This window comes from Aulonocara sp. 'chitande type north' Nkhata Bay, linkage group LG7, assembly GCF_057382095.1.
Source record: "Aulonocara sp. 'chitande type north' Nkhata Bay isolate Kocher_YH1m ecotype deep benthic linkage group LG7, A_spYH_male_GT1.1, whole genome shotgun sequence".
Taxonomy (NCBI): domain Eukaryota; kingdom Metazoa; phylum Chordata; class Actinopteri; order Cichliformes; family Cichlidae; genus Aulonocara; species Aulonocara sp. 'chitande type north' Nkhata Bay.
Genome location: NC_141350.1, coordinates 31,529,832 through 31,551,780, shown reverse-complemented (window position 1 = coordinate 31,551,780; position 21,949 = coordinate 31,529,832). Strand labels below are relative to the sequence as shown.

Sequence of the window (21,949 nt, the reverse complement as noted above, 5' to 3'; positions counted from 1 at the left end):
GTTAATGTTAAGAGTAGAACTTTTTTATTATTTGGATTCCCCGGAAGCTATTTCAACATATTTTAGTAAGCCAGTGCACTGAAACCTCTGTGTTATTTGGTTCCTAATGTGACCTGACAGACGAAGATGTCTGATGAGTTTCTTCTCATTGAAAAACATTGCTTTTTTCACTTGTATCACACCTGAGGGGGAATGAAAAGCTTAATAAATGTGATTTGAAATCTGTGTGGAAAATTAAATGACTTGTAAAGATGAAGGTAGTTTGCTGAATATGAATGAGGGTCACAGAGGGAGGCGTTGAGCTCGCTATAGGAGCTGCAATTAAAGCCAATCCAGACACTTAAAGCATCTGATTCACAGCCAGAACGTCAGGTGGAGGAGGAGGAAAGTCATTGCCAGGTGCAGTCGGAACAAGACAGCATTACTACGTTTAAAATACACAATAACTACATCGAGATCAAAGGAAGTACACAAACAGCATAAAGCCCTGTTGGCATCTGCTAAAGCCTGCAATGTTCATTACAACAAGTACTACAAAACACTTGGAAAGAACAAACAAGGTATCCTGACAAACACTGGGCACGTACTGGATGATAATTAAAGCTGGAAATGGAAAGAGGCTGGCCTGTCATCGATGCTGTTTGGTCCAAGAACAGTCAAGACATACAACCATGAAAAATCTGCCAGTAACACAATCAGTATAAATACTTTAGACCTTTTTTTTCTTGCTTATGTACAATTGGACTGTAAAAATATTTTAACACTTCAGAATAATGGTCACACAGACTTGCTAAACAAGTGTGGAAAGAATCAGAAATCACCAGGGAACTGGTAGACAAGGTAGTTTTAGAAGTTAGAAGATGGTGCTTTCAAAGCACCATCTAATTATGACTTAGAGTACATAGGGGTAATTCAGCCATGAATCTATCTATTTTAAACCTGTTATTTGAGTCCAGGTTGCTGGGGCAGCAGCCCAAGCAGAGATGACCAGACTACCCTATCCCCATCCATTTCTCCTAAATGCAACTCTCCAAAATATCCTGGGTCTGCCCTGAGGCCTTCTTCTGGTAGGCATGCCCAAAACATCGCCCCAAGGTGGTGTCCAGGAAGCATTCTAGTCAGATGCCTGAACCACCTCAGAAGGCTCCTTTCATTGTGGAGGAGTAGCGCTCCACTCTGAGCCCTTTCGACTGACTGAGCTCCACACTGGCTCTAGGAGAGAGGCCATTAGAGGAAGCTCATTTCAGCCTCTGATATCTGCAGTCTCATTCTCTCAGCCACTACCCGTAGCTCGCCCATGGCCATCGGTGAAGGTAGGAAGGATATTCTATCTTTGCTTTCACACCCAGCTCTGTTAAACCACAGCAGACTGATACAGTATATGCATCACTATGAGTACCAATCCGTAAGTCAACCAGAAAAGCCGGAAAAGGGTGGTGTGCTGACTCCAGGTCAGGGAGCAGCTGCAAGTGGTCGAGCTCACATATCATGGGGTCTTGTCCGCAACTGAGTGGAGAGTGTAGCGAGAGACTGGCAGGATTAATTCAGTCATGCATTAATAAGCTTCATAAAAAGGAATTGAATTGAATTTAAAAGCCAGCACAGCACTTGACTTATACTGAGTTATGTTTAGCTAAATTTAGACACAGGATGACAGGAAGATTCATCCTCTTGTGACTAGGATTGGAGTCGGATCATTAAATTTTATAATTTGATATCTTATGACAAATTAGGAACTATCCTGATGGTGGGTTGGAGGAAGGGTTGGTCAGAGGACTCACAAAATATCAGCACTTATGATAATGAAAACATAGTCATTAGTTGTGAAGATCATCTAAGTTTATGTATACATAATTCTTGTACGCCAAAAGCAGTCATTTCTACTGTTGGCTCTGTATGATGAGAAGGAGAAAAATATCCCTAATGCTGGTCAAAATTTCTGTTTGCATCGGACAGCCAATCAGCAGAAAGTTACCTTAACAGTGTGAGGTCATCTTTGAAAACTAACCCAAGCCTCTGGTCCAGCCCCAAACTCACAAACCCTGTATTTTAGAGAAAAGGCTTAGTGTTAGGGTCATCACCAGATTTAGATTTAGACCTCATGTGTTTAAAGGAAGGGTAGCCTTAAAAGGGGGGAGCTGAACCAACACTGTAAAATATAAATCAAATCAAGTCACTTTTATTGTCACATCACATGTGCAGGTAGACTGGTACAGCACATGCAAGTGAAATTCTTGTGTGCGAGCTTCACAAGCAACAGAGGTGTGCAAAAATAATTTAACATGAGATAATCAAGTATTATTGTAAACTGTAAACCAAAAACCGTTTCTCTACTAGAATTCACACATAAGGACAACATAATACAAAAGAATGGCACTAAAACTGAGGTCAACACATAAACTTAAGCTTTAAGAACCAACTAGCATGTTTTAATTCAAATTAAATATTTACTAAAATTTACATTATGCATGATTTAGTCTCTGAATAAAAAGCCAAAAAATTCAAGTACCTGGGCTCATTTCATCAGAAAGAGGTTCAACTTCCCGTTGTTCAGAGGATACTGTGCTGTTGATTGAAACTCTGACATCAAATAACTTTTTACACTACATCACAAAAAAAATCCCTCATCAGTGGGAATAATTAAAATACTGTGATGTCAGCAGTGTGCCATCCTGCAGCCATGCTGTCACCTCCTACTGCTGATGCAGTTTGATGTCACAGCTTCAGGCTTCGTGGCCCAGCGTTACACGCAGAATACCCACTGATCTGGCTGCAAGCGGCGTGCTGCTGTGACTTTGTGTATGAGCATGTGTGACTCTGGCTGCTTAAGCTGATGTGACATTTCTCTGAAGTTCAGGTCTGTTAAAATCAACTGAAATGTGAAAGTTTTCCAGGTCAGCGAAGATGCTCCGGTTTTGAACGCAGTGCTGAAATCTCTGAAGGTCACGACCTGTTTGAACTTCCTGGCTCATGATGAAGCCTGACAAGGTTGAAGTGGCTGACATAGTGATGCCTAACTGTTTTTTTCTCCAGGGATGGAAGCCAGGAGACACAAACTGCTAGATTTAAGAGCTTCTTTAAAGGGCCATAACACTTTAAAAAATCAAATTTAATCACATCAGCTGTAAATCAAACTTGTCACTACTTTCGTTTCTATAAAAAAGCGACCTACAGAAAAGTCTGAGTGAAGACTTTTGAAGTTCACAGCAGAGAGAGAGAGTACGATTAAACTGTATGATTTTATAAATCACTCACATTGGCGTGGAGAAATTTTGAGCCACTCGCCTTTACAACATTACTTCAGTTCATTGAGGTTTGTGTGTATTCTTTTATGCGCTCTTAATGTCCTGCTACATCCTTTCAGTCAGGTTAATTTCTGGACTTTGATTGGACTACTTTGGCTGTGCTTGGGATCTGTTCTTTGTTCATGACCCAATTTGTGCCAACTTTAGATGTCAGAGAGATGCCACTTTGGTCACTTTGATATAGTGAGGAGTTCATCTCACTGAGTGCAAGATGTCCATCAGCCCTCCAACGTCGTGCCTAATGGCACGAGGTGTTTCTGCTGATATGTTGTGTTTGGTTTTCTCCAAAAGTGATGCTGCACATCATGGACAAATATCTCCACTCTGGTCTTGTGTATCTAAAAGACATTTTTCCAGAAGTCTTGTCATATGTTCAGAAAACATTGCAAGCCTAAACAGTGCTGACATGTTTGGCAGCTCTTCCAAACGAGACGTATGTGTTCAGTTTCTTTGTTTTGTTTTTGATTGTACTGTCATTAACTATAACATTTACATCCTAACTCAGGCCTTTAGAGTCTGAGATCTAGCTCTTGAGTTTTTAGCAGTTCCTATGATTTAGCTGACAGCAGAAGCATGTTTGAAAGTCTCAATTAATTCTGTCGTTAGTGTCCGTGCTAATCTGCATTTATATGTATGCAAACTGCCTGGTTACCTAGTCATTAAGCAGAAGCAAACCAGTCCAGCATTTGTTTATCGGTTTGGATAACATCTACACAAAATCACTGTTCAAATAGCGACATGAATCTTACGAAGGCAGAAAACAAACTAGATTTTTTCAGGTTTTCAAAGCACCAGCACACGAGACACCAACAAAATGTAATTCTGCTGGTCTTTGTATTTACTGTGGGCTGACTGTAGTACTTGAATTGAGATAATGAACAGATGAATTCAAACCAGAACACACCTGTCTTCAAAGTGAATGATGTGGTGTTATCACCAAGAGCTAATGACAGCTTTGTTTCTGCCACTCTCTCTCATTTGTTCCTTCTTGTTTATAATATCACTCTCGTGTTTTGCATGTCCTTTTCCCTCACGTCCCTGTGATGATTGATGGTGGAGTTCACTCGATGCCTGTGGTCTGAAAACTCTGTGTCCTTGTCCCCAAACTTTGAAGTTCTTTGGCACACAGATACAAACCTGTGTCCAATCAACATGTAATATTTTTTCTATTTAACAGCAACATGTTTTCTCTATTAGAACCACAGAAGCAGAGCATGACCATGGCCTGCAGCACAAGGGGACGAAATAAATAATCAAAACAAAGACTTGTGTGAGTAAGAGAGTGCGGCATGCAGGATGCATCACTAATCTTTATAAGTGGCTATAAATCTGGCTGTGCTGTGGTGTTGGGCAGCGCGCTGCTGCTGCTGGTGAAGGGGGAGGGTGGTGGGAGTTGGGTGCGGTGCTCGGTGAGGGGTTCACTGGTTTCCTGGAGTCCTCCGCTCTCTCGCTTGCGTGATGCCACGCCAAACCATATGAATATTTATGAGAGAAAACTGCTGCAGTTGAGGCGATTCATCTCATCTGGTCAGAGCTGCAGCGCTGCACAGGAAGTGATTGTACTTCACACAATTCTGGATGTTTCTGGATTAAATCCAGCCACAGTTGACTGTTACACACAGACCTGAGCGACTTGATTTACCTCTTTTTTACAGCAGGATAGAAGTCCAGGAGAATGAAAAGGGTATACATTTTGCTCTAAAGGCAGCCGCAGGAGCCCTACACTGTGACACAGTGGCCACACCCCCTGTTCTCTCACCTCTGAGTAAAGGTAGAGACAGCACTCAGTCACGGCTTATTAAAGCCACACTACTGATGTGTCATCCTGAAGCCATTACATGTGTCAGGCATCAGACTCTCGCTTCTGTTTCACCTTGAATGAGGTGACGTCATGCTTTTCCGATTGGAACTGTGGATCTGTAGCTTTGCCTGCTGAAGAGCTGAGAAAACTGAAAATTATGTTTATTAAAATTCAAGTGATGATGAACTACTAAGAAAAAGAACACACACTGTGAAAATATTGAGACAGTGAGGTAGCTGTTTACACAGTCTGATGTCATTTACTGTCAAAACAAAGGAGAAGTTGATCATTGTGGTTAGTAATCATTCTGTTGTATGAGATGAGGGAACAGGTGGGAAGCTTAGCTCATGTTAAATGCAAATCAAAGCTTTTTTTTACCTTGTGAGTGATCGTTTTTTGTCACTTTGACAACCACACCAGGAAAAATACCTTCCAAAGTCATCAGACACATCCACCATCAAGAAATAGAAGCTTTTCACACAGCTTTTCACACACTGTGATATTACACCACTGGAAAAAAAAAAAACAGGAACACCTAAAGCAGCACACAAAAACTGCTCTACAGGCATAGACACACCCACCACACTCACCAGGTCACCATCTGCTGGGAACCCCAGAACAAGCCCACAGAGACCACATCCTCCAGGACCCTCTGCTGGGAGCTTCCAGGTCATTTTTGTGCCATGAGAGGGTTCTACGCAATAGTAGGCAGGTGCTAATATTATCCTCATTCTTAGCAGGCGTAAATTGGGGTCAAAGGTTTGTTTGGGAACACAAAAACATTTTTTAGAGCTGACAGACAAATAACTTGTTAACCACCTGTTTGTTTAAAATGCAAATAACTTCCTGTTATTAAATGTTACAAAAAGATTCACACTAGCATGGAGTACTTATTTTACCTGCTTTAGTGGCATTAGTTGTGAAGTACACTTTAACAGTGAAAACACTGAGTCAGTGAAGAGCAAATGAAAATATCAGGCTGCACAGTCTCTGTTGTTTTTTACTTATTCTGACTACACCAGCAGCTAATTACGGGTAATGTGCCGGTTACGTGTTTGTAAAACTGGGCTTAGCAGCTTGATTTGCTTTGCCCGGAGCAACAGAAGTTTGCCATGAGGCATTCTGAGCAAAAGCTGAGTTAAACCTCTTAACCCTGGAGGTTCCTGGGTTTGGGCCAGCTTGTATCTGCTATTAAAACGCAGCCACCATGTTTTAAAAGGCTGCCCATTCATTGAAGATTTAAAAATGGGTGCAGCATATTTGTGCCTAAAATTTGCTGCTACTGGCTTTATTTTTTATTTTCACCCTCAATTTTGTGAGTGTACTGACTTCAGCATGAGAGCTGATATAACAATAAGAATTTAATGTTTGTCAGGTTAACATCATATTGATTTTGATGACTCATGACACATAAACTGGAAGAATATGTTTTTCCTTTGCATTTCTTTTTCTCATGGGTAAAATTAGACTTTTTAAAGCCTCACCATTAGATTTCTAGCCATTATGTTGAATCAAAAGTGACCCTATTTGGATAAAAGGGTGGTTATTAGCTAATGATAGTAAGCTACATCCATAAAATACTCAGACACGCAGGCATATTCCAATAACTGCCAAGTAATAGACTAATAATACTAAAATTTCACTCAGCAAAACTGAAGGACAAACTTCTTATATCAGTCTGGTAGATATATTATTTGTAAAGCAGTTCCACTAAAAATACCTTAAAGGCATCAACATTACAAACAGCTCAGAAATAGGAAGACGATCGAGGTCCGTCATTCCTGCTGTGTGTCTTTAAGCCTCGACGAAACTCTACTGGGGTAAAATCACCCAGTACAGTTATGATGGGATAAACTATTCATAGAGGGTGTCATCTTGTTTATTTCTGCTGTAAAGTTAGCCATCTTAACAAAGGGGACACATTTTTGACCAACCTCAGGTGGACATTAAAGGAAGTGAAGTCAGTGGGTTTCATCTTCGTGTTATTTGTGTTAGGCTTGCACGCCAAAGCCAAAGATGTTAAATATACATCAACAAAACAGTAAACTGGCAGATCCTCCCATGAGAGAATCTGGAATCATAAAATATTTGAATTATTTACATAAAAAGAAGAAACAAATTAGAAATATTAAGGGAGCACTACGGTACACCAGTTGGCACTCACTCTTTTGGTCACCAAAAGACAAAACAACATCACCGACTAAGTCACAGACTAAGTTTGCATAACATTGTTGAGCTACGTCACACAACTTTTTACTATGGTGTTGTGTACAATAGCGCGCAAAAATCCCAAAGCATGAAGACAGTGAGCATGAAAACCTCTCCAGTTTTTCTCTGTTCTTTAATCACATCTTATTCCTCTTGTGATAAAAAACAAACACCCACAACAACAAAAAAGCAGCACATAGGAATGAAATAAATAAAGACCAATTAATGTAAAAGCATGCAGGCGCGTTAATGAGTAGGACTTAAAGGTGAGGGAGATGTAGTGCTCCTCAGGCAGGTAATGCAGGTTCCCAACATGAATAATGTATGAATGTCAGAGCAGAGCAGTGGATGTTAAATATAGAGAGCTGAGAGCAGAAGACGTAAATGAAACACTAATGTTCAGAGGCGAGGCAAATTATCTTCTTGTAAATTACTCACAGGCTCGTTTCTTTTTTTTGTTTTGTTTTCATTCCACCATCTGAATAATGCAGAGACACATTGAGAGGCTTAATTAAAATATACACCAAGGCTTTAAGGCCTAAAATGCTAAACATTCGGGTTGGAAATTACTGCTGAGGTGCTTTCAAAGCATAAAATTGTCACTGCTGAAAAAGTTTTTGAATTTTTGTCAGAGCTCGAGTCAAGTTTTCTGAGATTGAAACTTGATTAGAGAATAACAATCCATGATGCTGTACCTACACAGCATGATTACAGAGCACATGGTAAAAGTAGATACGATTGAGGAGCTACAGAGCCATTAATTTCCTATACAAAAACATTTTATTTTACACAGCTTGAACACTTTAATCACTTTCATTCTCACATCCATGAACAATTTAGAGTCAACAGCTAAGTCTGGGAGTCTTGGAGAACTGTAGGAAACCCACAAACTCCAGAAAGCCCCCAGCCAGGTTTCAAACCAGGCACCTTAATCTTAACGTGAGGCGACAGTGTGGACCACAAGAGCCACTAGTGCTGCCGACAGTGTATCAAGGTAGGGAAGTCGAAGGACATCTTACTGTTTAGTCATTGCAGGCCACACGTCATCAAAACGTCTGCAAAATACTGACAGAAGTTCCAAATCAAGTGTGACACTTTCTGACCTGACACTAGTCTTCAAAGTTTGAACCTCCCAAACTTGCTTAACATTAGACTAAAGAATGTTTTTATTAAATAACAAGTTATACAATGTAAAATGCCAGCACCGCACACTCTGAATTGAGACAGAGGAATACTCTCATAAAAACATTTGAATTCCAGACTTACGTACTTTAAGTTTAATCTAGATTTGCCAAAGTTCAAGTGTTCATATTCAGAGAACCAGCCATAAATACAGTACAGGCACAAACTGCACCATAATCACCATCTGTATAGACCCTCAAAATCTATGCTATGACTCTGCGAAAACATAAAATATTTGAAATGTTACATCGTAAAATAAATCTGGCAACAGGGAGCCATAAGACCTGTGCCAGTTTAACCACAATAGGGGAATTTATTTTGTTGATAAGTAATATTTGTGTGGGTACTTTCACAATGTGTCATATTTGTCTTTTTTCATTCCCACACAGCTGTGATTTTGCTTCAGGTCCACCTCTGTCTGACAAATGAAGGTCTGCTGCACTAACACACAGGAACCCTCTGAGGGTTTCCCGGTGAATTATATTCTCAGATTTGTAAATGACGTTCTGTCCGCTGCTAGAGTGAAAAACCAAATTAAAAGTGAGCTGAAAGCAGCTAACACATTGCTTTTGCTCGTCCGCCGTATTAATCCACCGCTCCTGGCTGTGATTAGTCACAGGGAGTCTTTTTCATTAGGCCAATGGATCGACCTCCAAGATCTCAGCGCCGCACACTTCATATTTTACAGAAAAAGAGTCCAGTCCAGAGCTGGGGCTCAACACACAGCGAAGGACCCAGACTGGCTCAGTTTAGCAAGTCCCAAGTCAGATCATCAAGCCCCAAGAGAAATCCCAATGAAGATCAACAACCCAAGTCAGGACTGACAGGTCAAGATGAAGTTTCAAGACCCAGACAAAGAAATCATCAATCAAAACTACCCATGTCCAAGTCAAATCTCACAAGTTGATTAAAAAGTGTTAAGAACGGAGCACAACAAGATCACCCAATTCCATGTGAAGTCATGTACATGCCTTATATATAACATTTTTTTAGCCTTACTAACACTCAAAGCACGTTAGACCAAAAGTCACATTTTAACCATACATTCACAAAGCACTTTATACTCTAAAAGCACTTTATGTACCTCACATCCATGGCCAATTAAAAATCACAAATTAACCTAACGTGCATGTATTTGGACTGCGGCAGGAAGCCAGAGTACCTGGAGCCACTACCCAAAGACAAGTCCTCAGTATTATCCACATATCCACAAGACAAACACATAACATAACCAGCTTGTCCCCTTAGGTTTTAAAACCTTTATGTTACAGAATCCCATAGAAAGTTTTGCTAACTAATTTGAGCAAGGAATTTATAATTTCGCTAAGAAATGACACATTTAGTGGTAGAAAGTGATGCTTAAGACAGCAGTTAAAGACGTAAAAGTCTGTTGGGAGTCGGGTTGATCCCAAAGTTTTCTAGTGGGAACCTCAAATATAAGTGTAAGTGTAAAGGATCACAATAGCATTAACACTTGTAGTTTCATACGGATTAACTACATCCTGGTGCTATCATGGGAGTTTTGGGCTCATTGAGTTTAATGTTTTACAAGTTTGTGGAGAGACTCTTGAGCAAACAACATTTTTTGTAATAAAGCTGTATCACAGGGTGTAATACAACTATATTATTCCTTGTGACACATATTAATAATGCTAAGCATAATCTGCAGCCATTAATTATCCACATAACTGGACTATATCATATATCTATATCAACTATATCAACAACTCAACAAAACATTTAACGTTCTATACTGAAACTTCTAGTTTTGTTTCTGTATGTGCAAAATGTCTAATGGCAACCTTAAGCTAATACGATACATTAGCTTGTTTATAGATTGGATGACATATCTAGATTAGGAAATCAAAAATATGTTTAGCAAGAAATGGGAACATTTCTTTGCCTGCACCAGTTTTTTCAGCATAATTCACTGAATTAATAGAAGCAACATAAATAAAAACATAGATTTTTCCCCTGGTGAGCCTCATGTTTTACAGAATGCTAGAGAAAACTGTTTGCAGCACTTGCATTTGATTTCACAAGGCTATTTTCACTTAAATATTTTATCTTATTTCAGCATGTTTTGGAAGAATCTACATACATATAAGTTAAAGCACAGACGCTCCAAAGAGGTTTAATATTTGAGTTATTGCACCATATTTCTAGCTGTAAGCATGGGGGACTATTACTACATAAAAAAGAGTGGAAAATAATTTCACTAATCACGTTATATTATGGCAGCATAGCGATGCTTGTTCCTTTGGACTTGGGTGAACATGGAAGTGTCACATCATGTTTAATTATGCAGGTATTTTTTCCTTCATACACAATTAATTGATAGCTTCTTGGAGGGCTGGATGGTTGGAGGTGTAAATTAACATCCTCTTGGTGTTAAAAGCCTGCTGTGTCTCTAATGGATCGTCCCTGGCTCTATTATTCAGCTCTGCTTATTAATGAAAAAGGTTTTACTGCTTTGAGCTTTTAGCTTTAATGTGATTCTTGATTGAATTTAGTTCATCTTGCTTCCATTGTGTGTTGTTTTTCAGAGTTTCGAGTTCAGTTGTTGCCGTCGACTGAAAACCTGTAGATTGTTATTCAAGGCGATGTTGAAATAACACCTGGTTTTTCAAAGGCTCCATCTCAACCTCAGCTTTCCAGAAACAGCAGAGACATTAACCACACATACATATGAATAATCCCAGTCAGAGTGGTGAGGTACTGCAGCAGCTTTTCAGTCCTTTATGAAACACTATGAACAATTACTTCTCTAATATGCACCACCATGAATACTTGTGAGAGTTTTGCAAGCCATATATTACCAGATAGTGCTGAATCTTCTTCTCAGCTGCGGCCACATCTGTAGTTTTCTATGGGGCACATTTGGCCTGTATTGATGGCATTAACTCATGGTGACTCTGGCTGCCTCACTTCACCCACAGGTCATAGGCAAGCCCTTTTTATGACTTTTGGGCCACATGTGTCCGACACAACTTGGACCAGAACTTGAACTGAGCTGTAAGAGCCAAAAGTAGCACAGAATAGACCAGGGCTGCCCAATCCCAGTCCTCGAGAGCTACTATCCTGCAGCTTTTAGATGCGTCCCTACTCCAACACAGCTGAATCAAATGGTTTGATTACCTCTTCAGCATGCCATCGTGTTTGGCAAAGGCCTGATAACAAGCCATTCATTTGATTCGGGTGTGTGGGAACAAGGATGCATCTAAAAGCTGCAGGACGGTAGCTCTCGAGGACCGGGATTGGGCACCCCTGGAATAGACCCAAATGTGTCTGGGTTAGAGCTGAGAGGTAAGGCTGCAAAAAATATATATTTGCATCTTGGTATTTTCTATGAAAACAGCTCAAATTCCATTGGTCATATCTAAAAACTGAACTTTAGGTCAGAGGTATTATAGTTTCAAAAATGCAGTAAAGATTTTTTTATACATTTACTCATGATGAAAACCTTTTATGACGAAAATAACGTATCACTGAAAAGAGGACAGACTCTGAGCTCCTCAAAAACTCAGGGAGCTCTCATCTATTTCTTTTAAATTACAAATCCAGAAAAAGGTGATCCAGAAAACTCCTCAGGATAAATGTGAAGCTGATACTTGATCAGAGAAAAGCTCACCCCACTGTGGGGTTCTTCAACAAGGAGTGGCCCCCCGAGGAAGCTGCCTTGATTTGATGGTAATTATAACTGGTAAAAATTAAGATGGATTAAGCAAGGTTTACATTTTTATAGACAAAAAAATAATTCATACATGCCATGCTTTACTGTTACACCTCTAAGTAAAATAAGACAAGATTGGATAAGACGGTATAATTTGTGAAGTGACAGGACAAAAGGAGATTAGATGGACTTTGCAGGAGAAGAAATGAGAAAGGGAGCGAAATTATCCTAAAAATGAGACACGAGATTGGATGGGACAAAGATGAGTAGACTTAACAAGTCGAGAAGGGATGGGGCCGAAGAATATATCTGTGAGATAATAAATCATAAAATGTGATAAGACCGGATAGACTTTGTGGGACTGATTGATTAAAAATAGCACAGACTTGTCTGGGCTAGTTTGAATTGAATTCAGAGCTCACTCATCTCCTCAACTTTCTGTTTTCACCAGGAAGCTTCTAAACAGTGTTGTTTAATAATTGTAACAAATCATTTCAGAAGCCTTGGTGTGCCTCATTTCACGGTGGGCAGACAACAGAAGGGAATCCAGGCAGACCAGTCAAATATAAGATGGATTAGTCAAATTAGACAAAAACTATTGTAGATATTAACAAACACCAAACATGAACAAACAGAGCAGATAATGTAAAAACGAAAACAGCGATATTCTGCATGTCAGAAGATTAGGTGTTAACTTCAGAAACAGTAAAATCCTCTCAGGATAAAAACAAAGCTTCTTTGATAAATCTGCTCAGTCTTAATATTAATAATACTTACTCTAAAGCATTCTTCAAATGACCACGCCCCCACATGTTGCTAGTGTATACACACATAAGCCTTAAACCAAAAGAATAAAATGCCGATAATCCCATGAGACGCTGCACAAGAGGAGATGAAGAAGAAGACATTTGATGAGGTCCAAGGAAGAAAAAGAAACGGCACAGAAGCAGCAGGAGAACTGTGTGTAGTTTTGCGTTGGAGGGTGAAAAAAAACACAGGAATTTTCATTTGAGCAGCGGGTTCTTTAAAGGTGCAGGAAAATCACCTCACACGCATGAAAGCTTGAAACCTGGCATCAACAACAATAACAATAATCTGCTGTAAAGACCTGAGCAGCAACCGGAGGATAACACTGTTTCTTTATGGCTTTAAACTGGTTTTTAACTGGAGTACTTCAGCAGCTGCTTGATGGGTCGCCCTGAATTTTTTCTAGAGAAGCTAAATCCTGCTGGTTTGATCCTGAGCCGATGGTCTTTTTCCTGAGCAGCAGCTGCAGAGAGTAGAAAGTTTTGGTTTATAGTAAATTCTAATGAATAATCTGATGGATTTTAGTTTGGAGATTCAATACAGTGATCTGTGCTACCAAGAGGATGAATACAATCCTAAATTATCTTTTTTTCTATAGAGGGGATGAATAAAAAAGAGATGTAAATATTTTACCACTGGTTTGATCAGGGCTTGATCATGACAAAAACCTCCAATATATTGATTCATATCCACTTGATTTTGAACAGCTTTCAGGCGTATCACATTACAGGTAGTTGACATTTTAATGTGAGATAACTATTCTATTCAGTTTTATTTATATAGCACCAAATTACAACAACAGTCACCTCATGGTGATTTATATGATAAGGTAAAGACCCTACAATAGTACAAAGAAAACCCAACAATCAGACAACCCCTTATGAGCAAGTACTTTGGCAACAGTAGGAAGAAAAAACTCCCCTTTAGCAGCAAATACCTTGTTCAGAACCGGACTGCAAGAGGGGCAGCCAGTGCTGCCGCCGATAGGGGTTAAGGGGAGGAAGACAAAAGACACACTGTGGAGGAGAGCCAGAGAGAACTAATGATTAAATTCAAAGTGGTGTGAAGACAAAGTGAAAAGTGGTGAGTGAAGAAGTGGCTGGAGTTCCACTTAATTTCCTTTAAAACTGACCTCCAACCTTTAGGATTAAGTGTAGCAACCTCCCTATTGTTTTGTTCAGCACTAACCACCCATCAGAAACTATCCAGTACTTTAATTTATCACTAAATTCCAGCAAAACTATTAAAAACACTGGAAGCTTCAGGTCTATGCTGCATTTAGCCAAACAAACAGACCAGGAAGCTAGCGTGCAGCTGCTGCTGCATCTGCAAGCTGCTTTGCAACATCCCCCCAATCCCTGCTCCTCATTTTCATGCAGGTTCTGATTTAATGGTACTCTTATTATCACTGATACCTTGTCTGTTCTATAAGGGGCATATCGAATAGTCATGTTATATATAGTGTGGGCCTGACTAAAGTGAGATTTTGGACACTAAATAATATATCCTGTGTAGAAAATGAAATAGAAATCAGCATATTATTGCAGCTGGTTATAGACTAAAGTGAGTGTTTGTTTGAAACATGGCCTAATGCTGCAGTTTCCTTTGGGCCACATTTGGACTTGACTGACAGTGTTGACACAAATCAGTACTGCTGAGTGAGCTGTGTTACAGGTCCACTCTATTTAGGTCAGATGTCAGTTGTGCTGTGACAACCCATGTTACGCCGAGCTGATGACTTTTTGGCCACATCTGTTTAATTGAGCAGTTGGTAGTGCTCTAAAGAAGCTATGTATGCCAAAATGATCCCAGGTTAGGCCCATGTTGCTATCTGGATTCTTGGAATATAAACAATCTGTCCATCAGCTCTGATCGATGTAAAAAATGAACCCCCAACTCTCGGATGGTGTATATCAATCAGATCCTGTTCAGCAGCTTACCCATCATGCTGTTGGCCACAAGTGACCCCATAAAAACCAAAAAGCAGACAAAGACGCTGCTTTCCTACAGTGACAGCCTTAAATATGAAAGCGATGCTGCAGATGAACTCTCCGCTCTGTCAGGTTCACCGGCCTCGTGTCGACTTTGATGATGAATCATCGAGGTTAAAGCTCATTGGGAGTAATCTAATAAGATGACCAAAACAAAAACAAATATGAGACATTCACCTTTCTTTCACTTCATCAAACACTCCATCCATCATAATTTGGTGATAGACTGAAACATCCTAGCAGAGGGAAGAAGTGCGACAGAGAGTTTTGAGCATTTTTCAGCTCATGTTGCTTTCATCCTTTCTTTGAAAGTGGCAAAATTGTTTAACAGAAGGCATGAGACACTTCCTGTCATGCAGTGATCTTGCAGACTTCAATCTAATTAAACTGCGACCAGTAAAAAGCGTGACATTCTCAAATGTGCATTTTCAGCCACGTCTTTGTAAGCCACATTTTCCTTTTCTGAGTGGAAGCCATGGAAATTTAAGACTTATCACAAAAAAACATTTTCTAGTGAAAAAACATCAGTGTATTGTTTGTTCGGATGTTTTAGTGAAATTCTTAGTTAAATATAATATATAATATATTATATATTATATATATAATATAATTAACCCTACTGCTAAGTGGTTAGCAAGTAACATTACAGACGTTATGAGACAGGAAGTAATATATAAGCCTGCAGCATTTTTTAAACATAAATATATCCTAATTTGTATTCCTTAAATTTGCAAACAATATGATCCTACTTCAAAAAAATAGACCAAGCTTATTTGGGTCTTGGTTATTTATACACTTTCCCTGGAAAACTGGTTCCACGAGAATATCTGCTATACAACTGCTGAGCCTTGCAGGGTTCCCACCATTTCTGCAAGGACTACATCAGTCAACATTGCACAAATTAAATTGATGGTTGGTATTACACGTTTTTTCTTTGACCTCGCCACCATTTTAAATGCTGAAATCAGCACAAACTGCATGAAAAGAAGGTGGGGTGGGTTGCATAGCAGCTTGTAGTGATAGTAGCAACTAATTGCAATTGTTAAGGCAGTTTAAATACTGTGTCCTACATAAGATTTGATGTATAGAGAGGTATTGATGAATGTTTTCATTCTTTGTGCTTTCCAATCTGTCTCCTGTGCACATAGCTGCTCTGTAAACTCTGCCTCCTCAAAGAACCCACTACTATCTTTTAACTTTCAGGAAACCAGTTCTCTTTAGTGGATTAGGTTAAAGTCCTGAAGGTAAACAAATGCACCATGACTTTGGGCCTTTTGGCTCAGCACCTACAGTAAGGAAGTTAAGCATTGGGCTGGGAAATGATTTTGCATGCCAAAGTTCAATAAAGTCAGACTGAACATGTCCTATTTGTGTGGCTTTCCTTAAGTCTTTCTGCAGTTCAGTTGAAAATGAGTGGATTTTGGCACAAAATGCAGCCTTTTTAAATATGGATTTTGGCCCAATCCTCAGATGATCGTCTGCCAACAGCCTGCAGGTTTTCAATCCAACCAAAGACTCCACCAAGTGATTAACTCTCCTTCAGGTGAAGTGAAGGAACTCATCAGTGAAACCACCTGCTGAGACGACTGGCTGGACTAAAAACAGGCAGATGCGCCTGTGAAAGCGAGCAGGACCTGCTTCAGCCGTGCGGGAGATTTTCTGAATTGGCGTGTAGGAAGGTTTCACGAGTCAGGCCTTCGTGTGTGGGTGCGTGTGTGTGTTTAGCCTCTCCACAGATAAATGCTCGGTGTGGGTAAAATATTCAGCAGAGGATTTTATAGCTGAGCTGTTGAAGAAATATCAGCAACACACAAATAAACACACGCACACTATGAGTCAGAGCTGCTCAGCTGATCCAGCAGCTACATTTTGTGAGTGTGTGTGTGTCTGTGTGAAAGTGTACTCTCATATCATCAATTAGCTTAATTAAAGTGTTTGGACATAATTTATTGACAGCAGGAGGTTGAGAGAGAGAGAGAGAGTGAGAGAGAGAGAGAGAGAGAGAGAGAGAGAGCGAGCAAGAGAGCCCGAGTCCAGCAGCTCTCTCTGATCTGTTTGGTTTTGCAGTGTTTGCTCTTTTGCTTTCATAATTTTCATTATTGAACAAAGATTCAATTAGAAATTCACTCAAATGAGCTGCTTACAACAAGATGTCTGACAGATCTAGTTGTAATACAATTTATTTATTTAGATTACGTGTTGTATCCTCGCTACTAAACACCAGAAGAAAGAAAAGTGTTACACTGATGGGTTGGACATGTTAGGATATCTGATGGCACTTAGTGTTTAAGTGATATTCATGACAGTGTGCTGCTTCACAGTCAAAGCCAGACCTAGATAGCACCTCCCTGCACAGCAGTATTTGTACTATTCGCATTTTTTGTGCAATAATACAGTGTAACCTATAAGATCACTGTTTGGATTATGATCCTGATGACTTGAAACACAATTTTTAATCTAGCTGTTATTTATTTATTTATTTATTGTCTATCTTCTTGGATTTGTGTTTTTGGGATTATTAAAGTAGTCGATCCAATCAATCATTAGTGTAACCCGGAACAAAAGGACATTAAGGTAAACACAAATAATCCTCCACTAAAAAGATTCACTGCAATCTGCTCGTCCCACTTGGTTTCATATACAGATAGACTGCCAGAGAGGAAAACCTGGAAAAAGGAGATCAGAGCCAGCAGCCCAACATGCCACTGGCTTGTAAACTTAATCACATCAGGTGAAACTAAACCAGAGAGGAGGGGAAAAAAGATTCAGTCAAAGCCACAGGCTCGCACATGATCAGACTCAAAGAAACTAGCTAAGGCCCAGTAAAAACTATTTACACTCACTATATATATATATATATATATATACATATATACAGACAGACAGACAGACAGACAGACAGACAGATAGATAGATAGATAGATAGATAGATAGATAGATAGATAGATGTATATATTCAAAAAATCAGAGACAAATTGGTGAAGAGAAGCATATACAGTTAAACATACACACCAATATGATTCAGCAGCCTAAACTTCAGCACAATGAAAAGAAGATGAAACAGAAAGACTTACAAAAAGCAATTTAATAATAAGAATAATAATAACTGAAAATTAGGGGAATTAAAGCAAATCCAGTGCAGACAAGCGACTGTGGGTAAAAAACACAGAGACAGTCTAACCTGGCTGCAAAGATCCAGAAAGGTTGAACAAACCCTCAGTCAGCCAACAGATCAGCCACATGAAACACACAAGAACCGAGGGAAGGACCAGCAGTCTCACAGCTACACCAGTAACTCGGTTACTGGAGCTGATAATGAAGGTAAAAATGCAACATAAGGAATAATAAAGATATAATAAATAACAATAACTAGAAACCTCTTAGGTAACATTGATCACATGCTGAAGCTTGTCAAACCTTCCAGGGCCTCAGGACACACATGCAGGAACCCGCATGATCAGACCTGAGTCCGGGTCAGAACCGAGGCTCTAAAGCCAAAAGAGAAGCGCAACAAATGTGCCAATTATCGTTAGGTCTGCAGCAACGAGCAAAGACACACGCACACGCACACACACTAATACAGCCCGCACGGACACTCACACACAAACACACACTGCGGGATGGAGACAGCAATCAGGCATGTACACCCCCCCCCCCCCACTCACCGTGCGCTGTGGTGTGAGCAGCCAGCAGCCAGCAGAGCAGCAGGTACAGTCTTCCTGTTCTCCTCCTCCTCAGCACCAGCAGCTCCCAAACATCACCGATACATCCAACCAAAACCCCCTCCATGCTGTCCTGCTCCAGTCCCGATGAGTCCGTGGAAGCACAGAAACGCACACACACACACACAATCCCGCTGTTCTTTCAGTGTTTTTTGTTTTTGTTTTCAAATCTTCAACAGAATCCAACTGTCAATTAAGAAAATAAAAAATAAAGGAGAAAAAACCCACAGAGTGGTGAGTCAGGAGGATGGTGAGGAGAGAGAAAGAGAGGGGGTAAAACAGCTTCTCTTCTCCCCAAAATATCCCTGATCCCCAGTCGGGCTAGGATCCCCCAAAGAAAAGAAAAAGGGAAAGGAATTTCCAAAATACACAAATGCAGATCTGTTTCCTCCTTTTAGAGTCGAGAATAAGTTCCAGTAACTACAAGTGAAGAGTCTCCATCACTCCTGCACGCTGCTGCTTCTTCCCATTCAAACAGATGAGAGGATGGTTAAAATCCGCGCTGCCTTCCCGGAGGTCTGCTCCGTCTGCTGGGGAGAACTGATGGAGAGGGTCGGAAGAGGAGGGGGGAGGCGGAGGGGGGAGGGAAAGAGTCGAACCCCCTCTCTCTCTCTCTTTTCTCTGTAGGGCTATACAGCTGGAGAGAGAGAGGGTCGAGAGACCCTGTTGGAGTATGGAGCCATTGATCTAAAGAGGCTGGAGGTAAACCTCGGAGCGGGAGTAGAATCAGGGAGCGGGACGGAGCGGGACAGAGCGGGAGTTGGAACCCGGCAGAGGAGGCAGAACGGCGGGGAGAGATTAGCTGAACTCTCCTGCCCTCTCTGGTCACACAGGGAATATAAACATCAGTCACAGCTGGAAGAGAGTCTCCATCACATCACAGGTGTGCAATACGATAAATATAAAATCATAATATGCAGATTATTATTATTATTATTATTATTATTATTATTATGTGTATTTATGTCAAACAAACTGCATCACATCACATTGTGCAACTCTCATAGACAACATTTTTACAAATGACATTGAAAATAAGACTGATTGACGACATAAGTGACCATCTTCCAATTTTTACAATCTATGATGGGAATTACAAGATCAATAAAAAATAGTACAGGCGAGTAAGAACAGAAGAAAGAATGAATGTAATTTATCATTTCAAACTGGTCAATTTCCAGACAAAATGAAAGTAGCAAAAGTTATACCTCTACACAAATCTGGCAACAAACGCCATTTCACAAACTACAGGCCTGTCTCTTTACTACCTCAATTCTCAAAAATTCTTGAAAAACTGTTTAACAACCGACTGAAAAAATGTATAGATAAACATAAACGATTCACTGAGAGTCAGTACGGATTCAGATCAAGCAGATCAACATCATCGGCACTATTAGATTCAATAGAATACATCACAAATTCCATAGACAAAAAGCCATATGTGGCTGGGTTATTCATAGACTTGACAAAGGCATTTGACACAATAGATCATGATATATTAATAAGAAAACTGGAACGTTATGGTGTCTGAGGGGTAGTTTTAGATTGGGTCCGGAGTTATTTAAGTGACAGGAAGCAGTTTGTGAAATTAAATGGTGGTTGCTCCTTATGTATAGACATTGCATGTGGTGTACCCCAAGGGTCAGTTTTGGGCCTAAATTTTTCAACTTGTACATTAACGACATCTGTAAAGTGTCCAAAGTATTAAAAATGGTTCTCTTTGCTGACAATACAAACATTTTTTGCTCTGGTGATGATCTGCAGAATTTATTGGAGGATATGACTAATGAAATAAGTAAAGTGAAGTTCTGGCTTGATAAAAACAAATGATCATTAAATTTGAATAAATCTAAACTTATGTTATTTGGAAATAGTGGTTTAAATACAAATGCTAAGATTCAAATAAATGGTGTTGATATTGGAAGAGTCAGTGAAAATAAATTTCTGGGCATAATAACAGATGAAAAACTTAACTGGAGAGTTCACGTAAGATATATTCATTCCAAAGTATCACGAAGCATTGCAATACTAAACAAGGGAAAGCAGGTATTAGACAGAACATCACTTCATATTCTCTACTGTTCACTGGTTTCACCATACTTAAAGGGTGCATTTTTTAGGACCCTCCAAGGGTTAAATAAGTGTGTACTTCTTCCCACTCCCTTTCAACATGTAAATGAATCAAAACGGTAGCAATACTGAAATGTATTGACTTTTGCATAGTATTTTTTTTCTCTCTCTTATTTTCTAAATGTACCTGCATATTGTTTACATGTTTGAAATAAATGAATTAACAAAATTAACAAATTAACAAACTGCATAACCCAGACTGATTCAAAGTATGGAAGTAAAATGCAGCCAAGAAAAGATTTTAAACATAAGGTTATTTTCTCCCCAGGAATGAATATTTATTAGTTAATATGTTTGGACTTTAAAATAAATTACATAGAAATTATAATTGGATTACATTTTATATTTCTGTTATATATATAGTGTAATTTATTTTTATTATTATTAAAGTTGTACCGTATTATCAAAATGTTTGAATTATAATAGAAAGAAACATATTTATTTCGGTATTTCAACCCATTTATGTGGGATTGATATCATAGAACGGAAGTGGGGGATAAAAAAAAATCCTGTTGTTTCTGGTAATTCCACTATTACCAAAGTGATTTTGAATTTATTAAAAATATAGAATATGGTCTATAGTAGACATGAAGATTCAGCATTAAAAACATCCGAACTTCTGGTGGGAAATTGAAATATAATCTTTTTCATGTGTTTGTTAATACATATAAAAAAAAACACTGAATTAAAAAAAAAAGTGTTTTATAGCCTAAGGATATTTAGATATGTCAGCCCAATACTGCCAAAAAAGTTGAACTAAACATGGTAAATATGCCATCTAAATTATTATTTAGTGTAATATCTTTTATCTCCTCATCATTTGACTCTTGCCAGTATTATGGATTAAATTCTAGACTTCCCAAAAGTTTAATATTCAGCAGAAAAACCTCCCAAAATGTGTTCATTCCTTTAGTATATTACCATGAAAAAAAACCCAAAACATACATGGCTTAAAAATTCAATATTGTAACTTATATTTTATCAATCCATCCACTCTTTTGCGAGGGTAGAAGCAAGAGGCAGGGTACACCCTTGACAGGTCACCAGTCTGCCGCAGCACTAACACATAGAGACAGTCTATGTGTTAATATATTTTATTTTGCCTATTAAAGAATGTTTAATATGTTGAC

General features: G+C 39.2%; 1 protein-coding gene across 1 annotated transcript in view; it reads right to left on the bottom strand.

Annotated features, from left to right (window-relative positions):
• dcc (DCC netrin 1 receptor) overlaps positions 1-19,232 on the bottom strand; it is a 375,235-nt gene extending 356,003 nt beyond the window's left edge. The window contains exon 1 of the mRNA XM_086300044.1: positions 18,633-19,232. Within this exon, the coding sequence (XP_086156170.1) occupies positions 18,633-18,756 (124 nt within the window). The 5' untranslated portion in view covers positions 18,757-19,232. The remainder of the gene's footprint in view (positions 1-18,632) is intronic.
• Between the last annotated feature and the right edge of the window lie 2,717 nt (positions 19,233-21,949).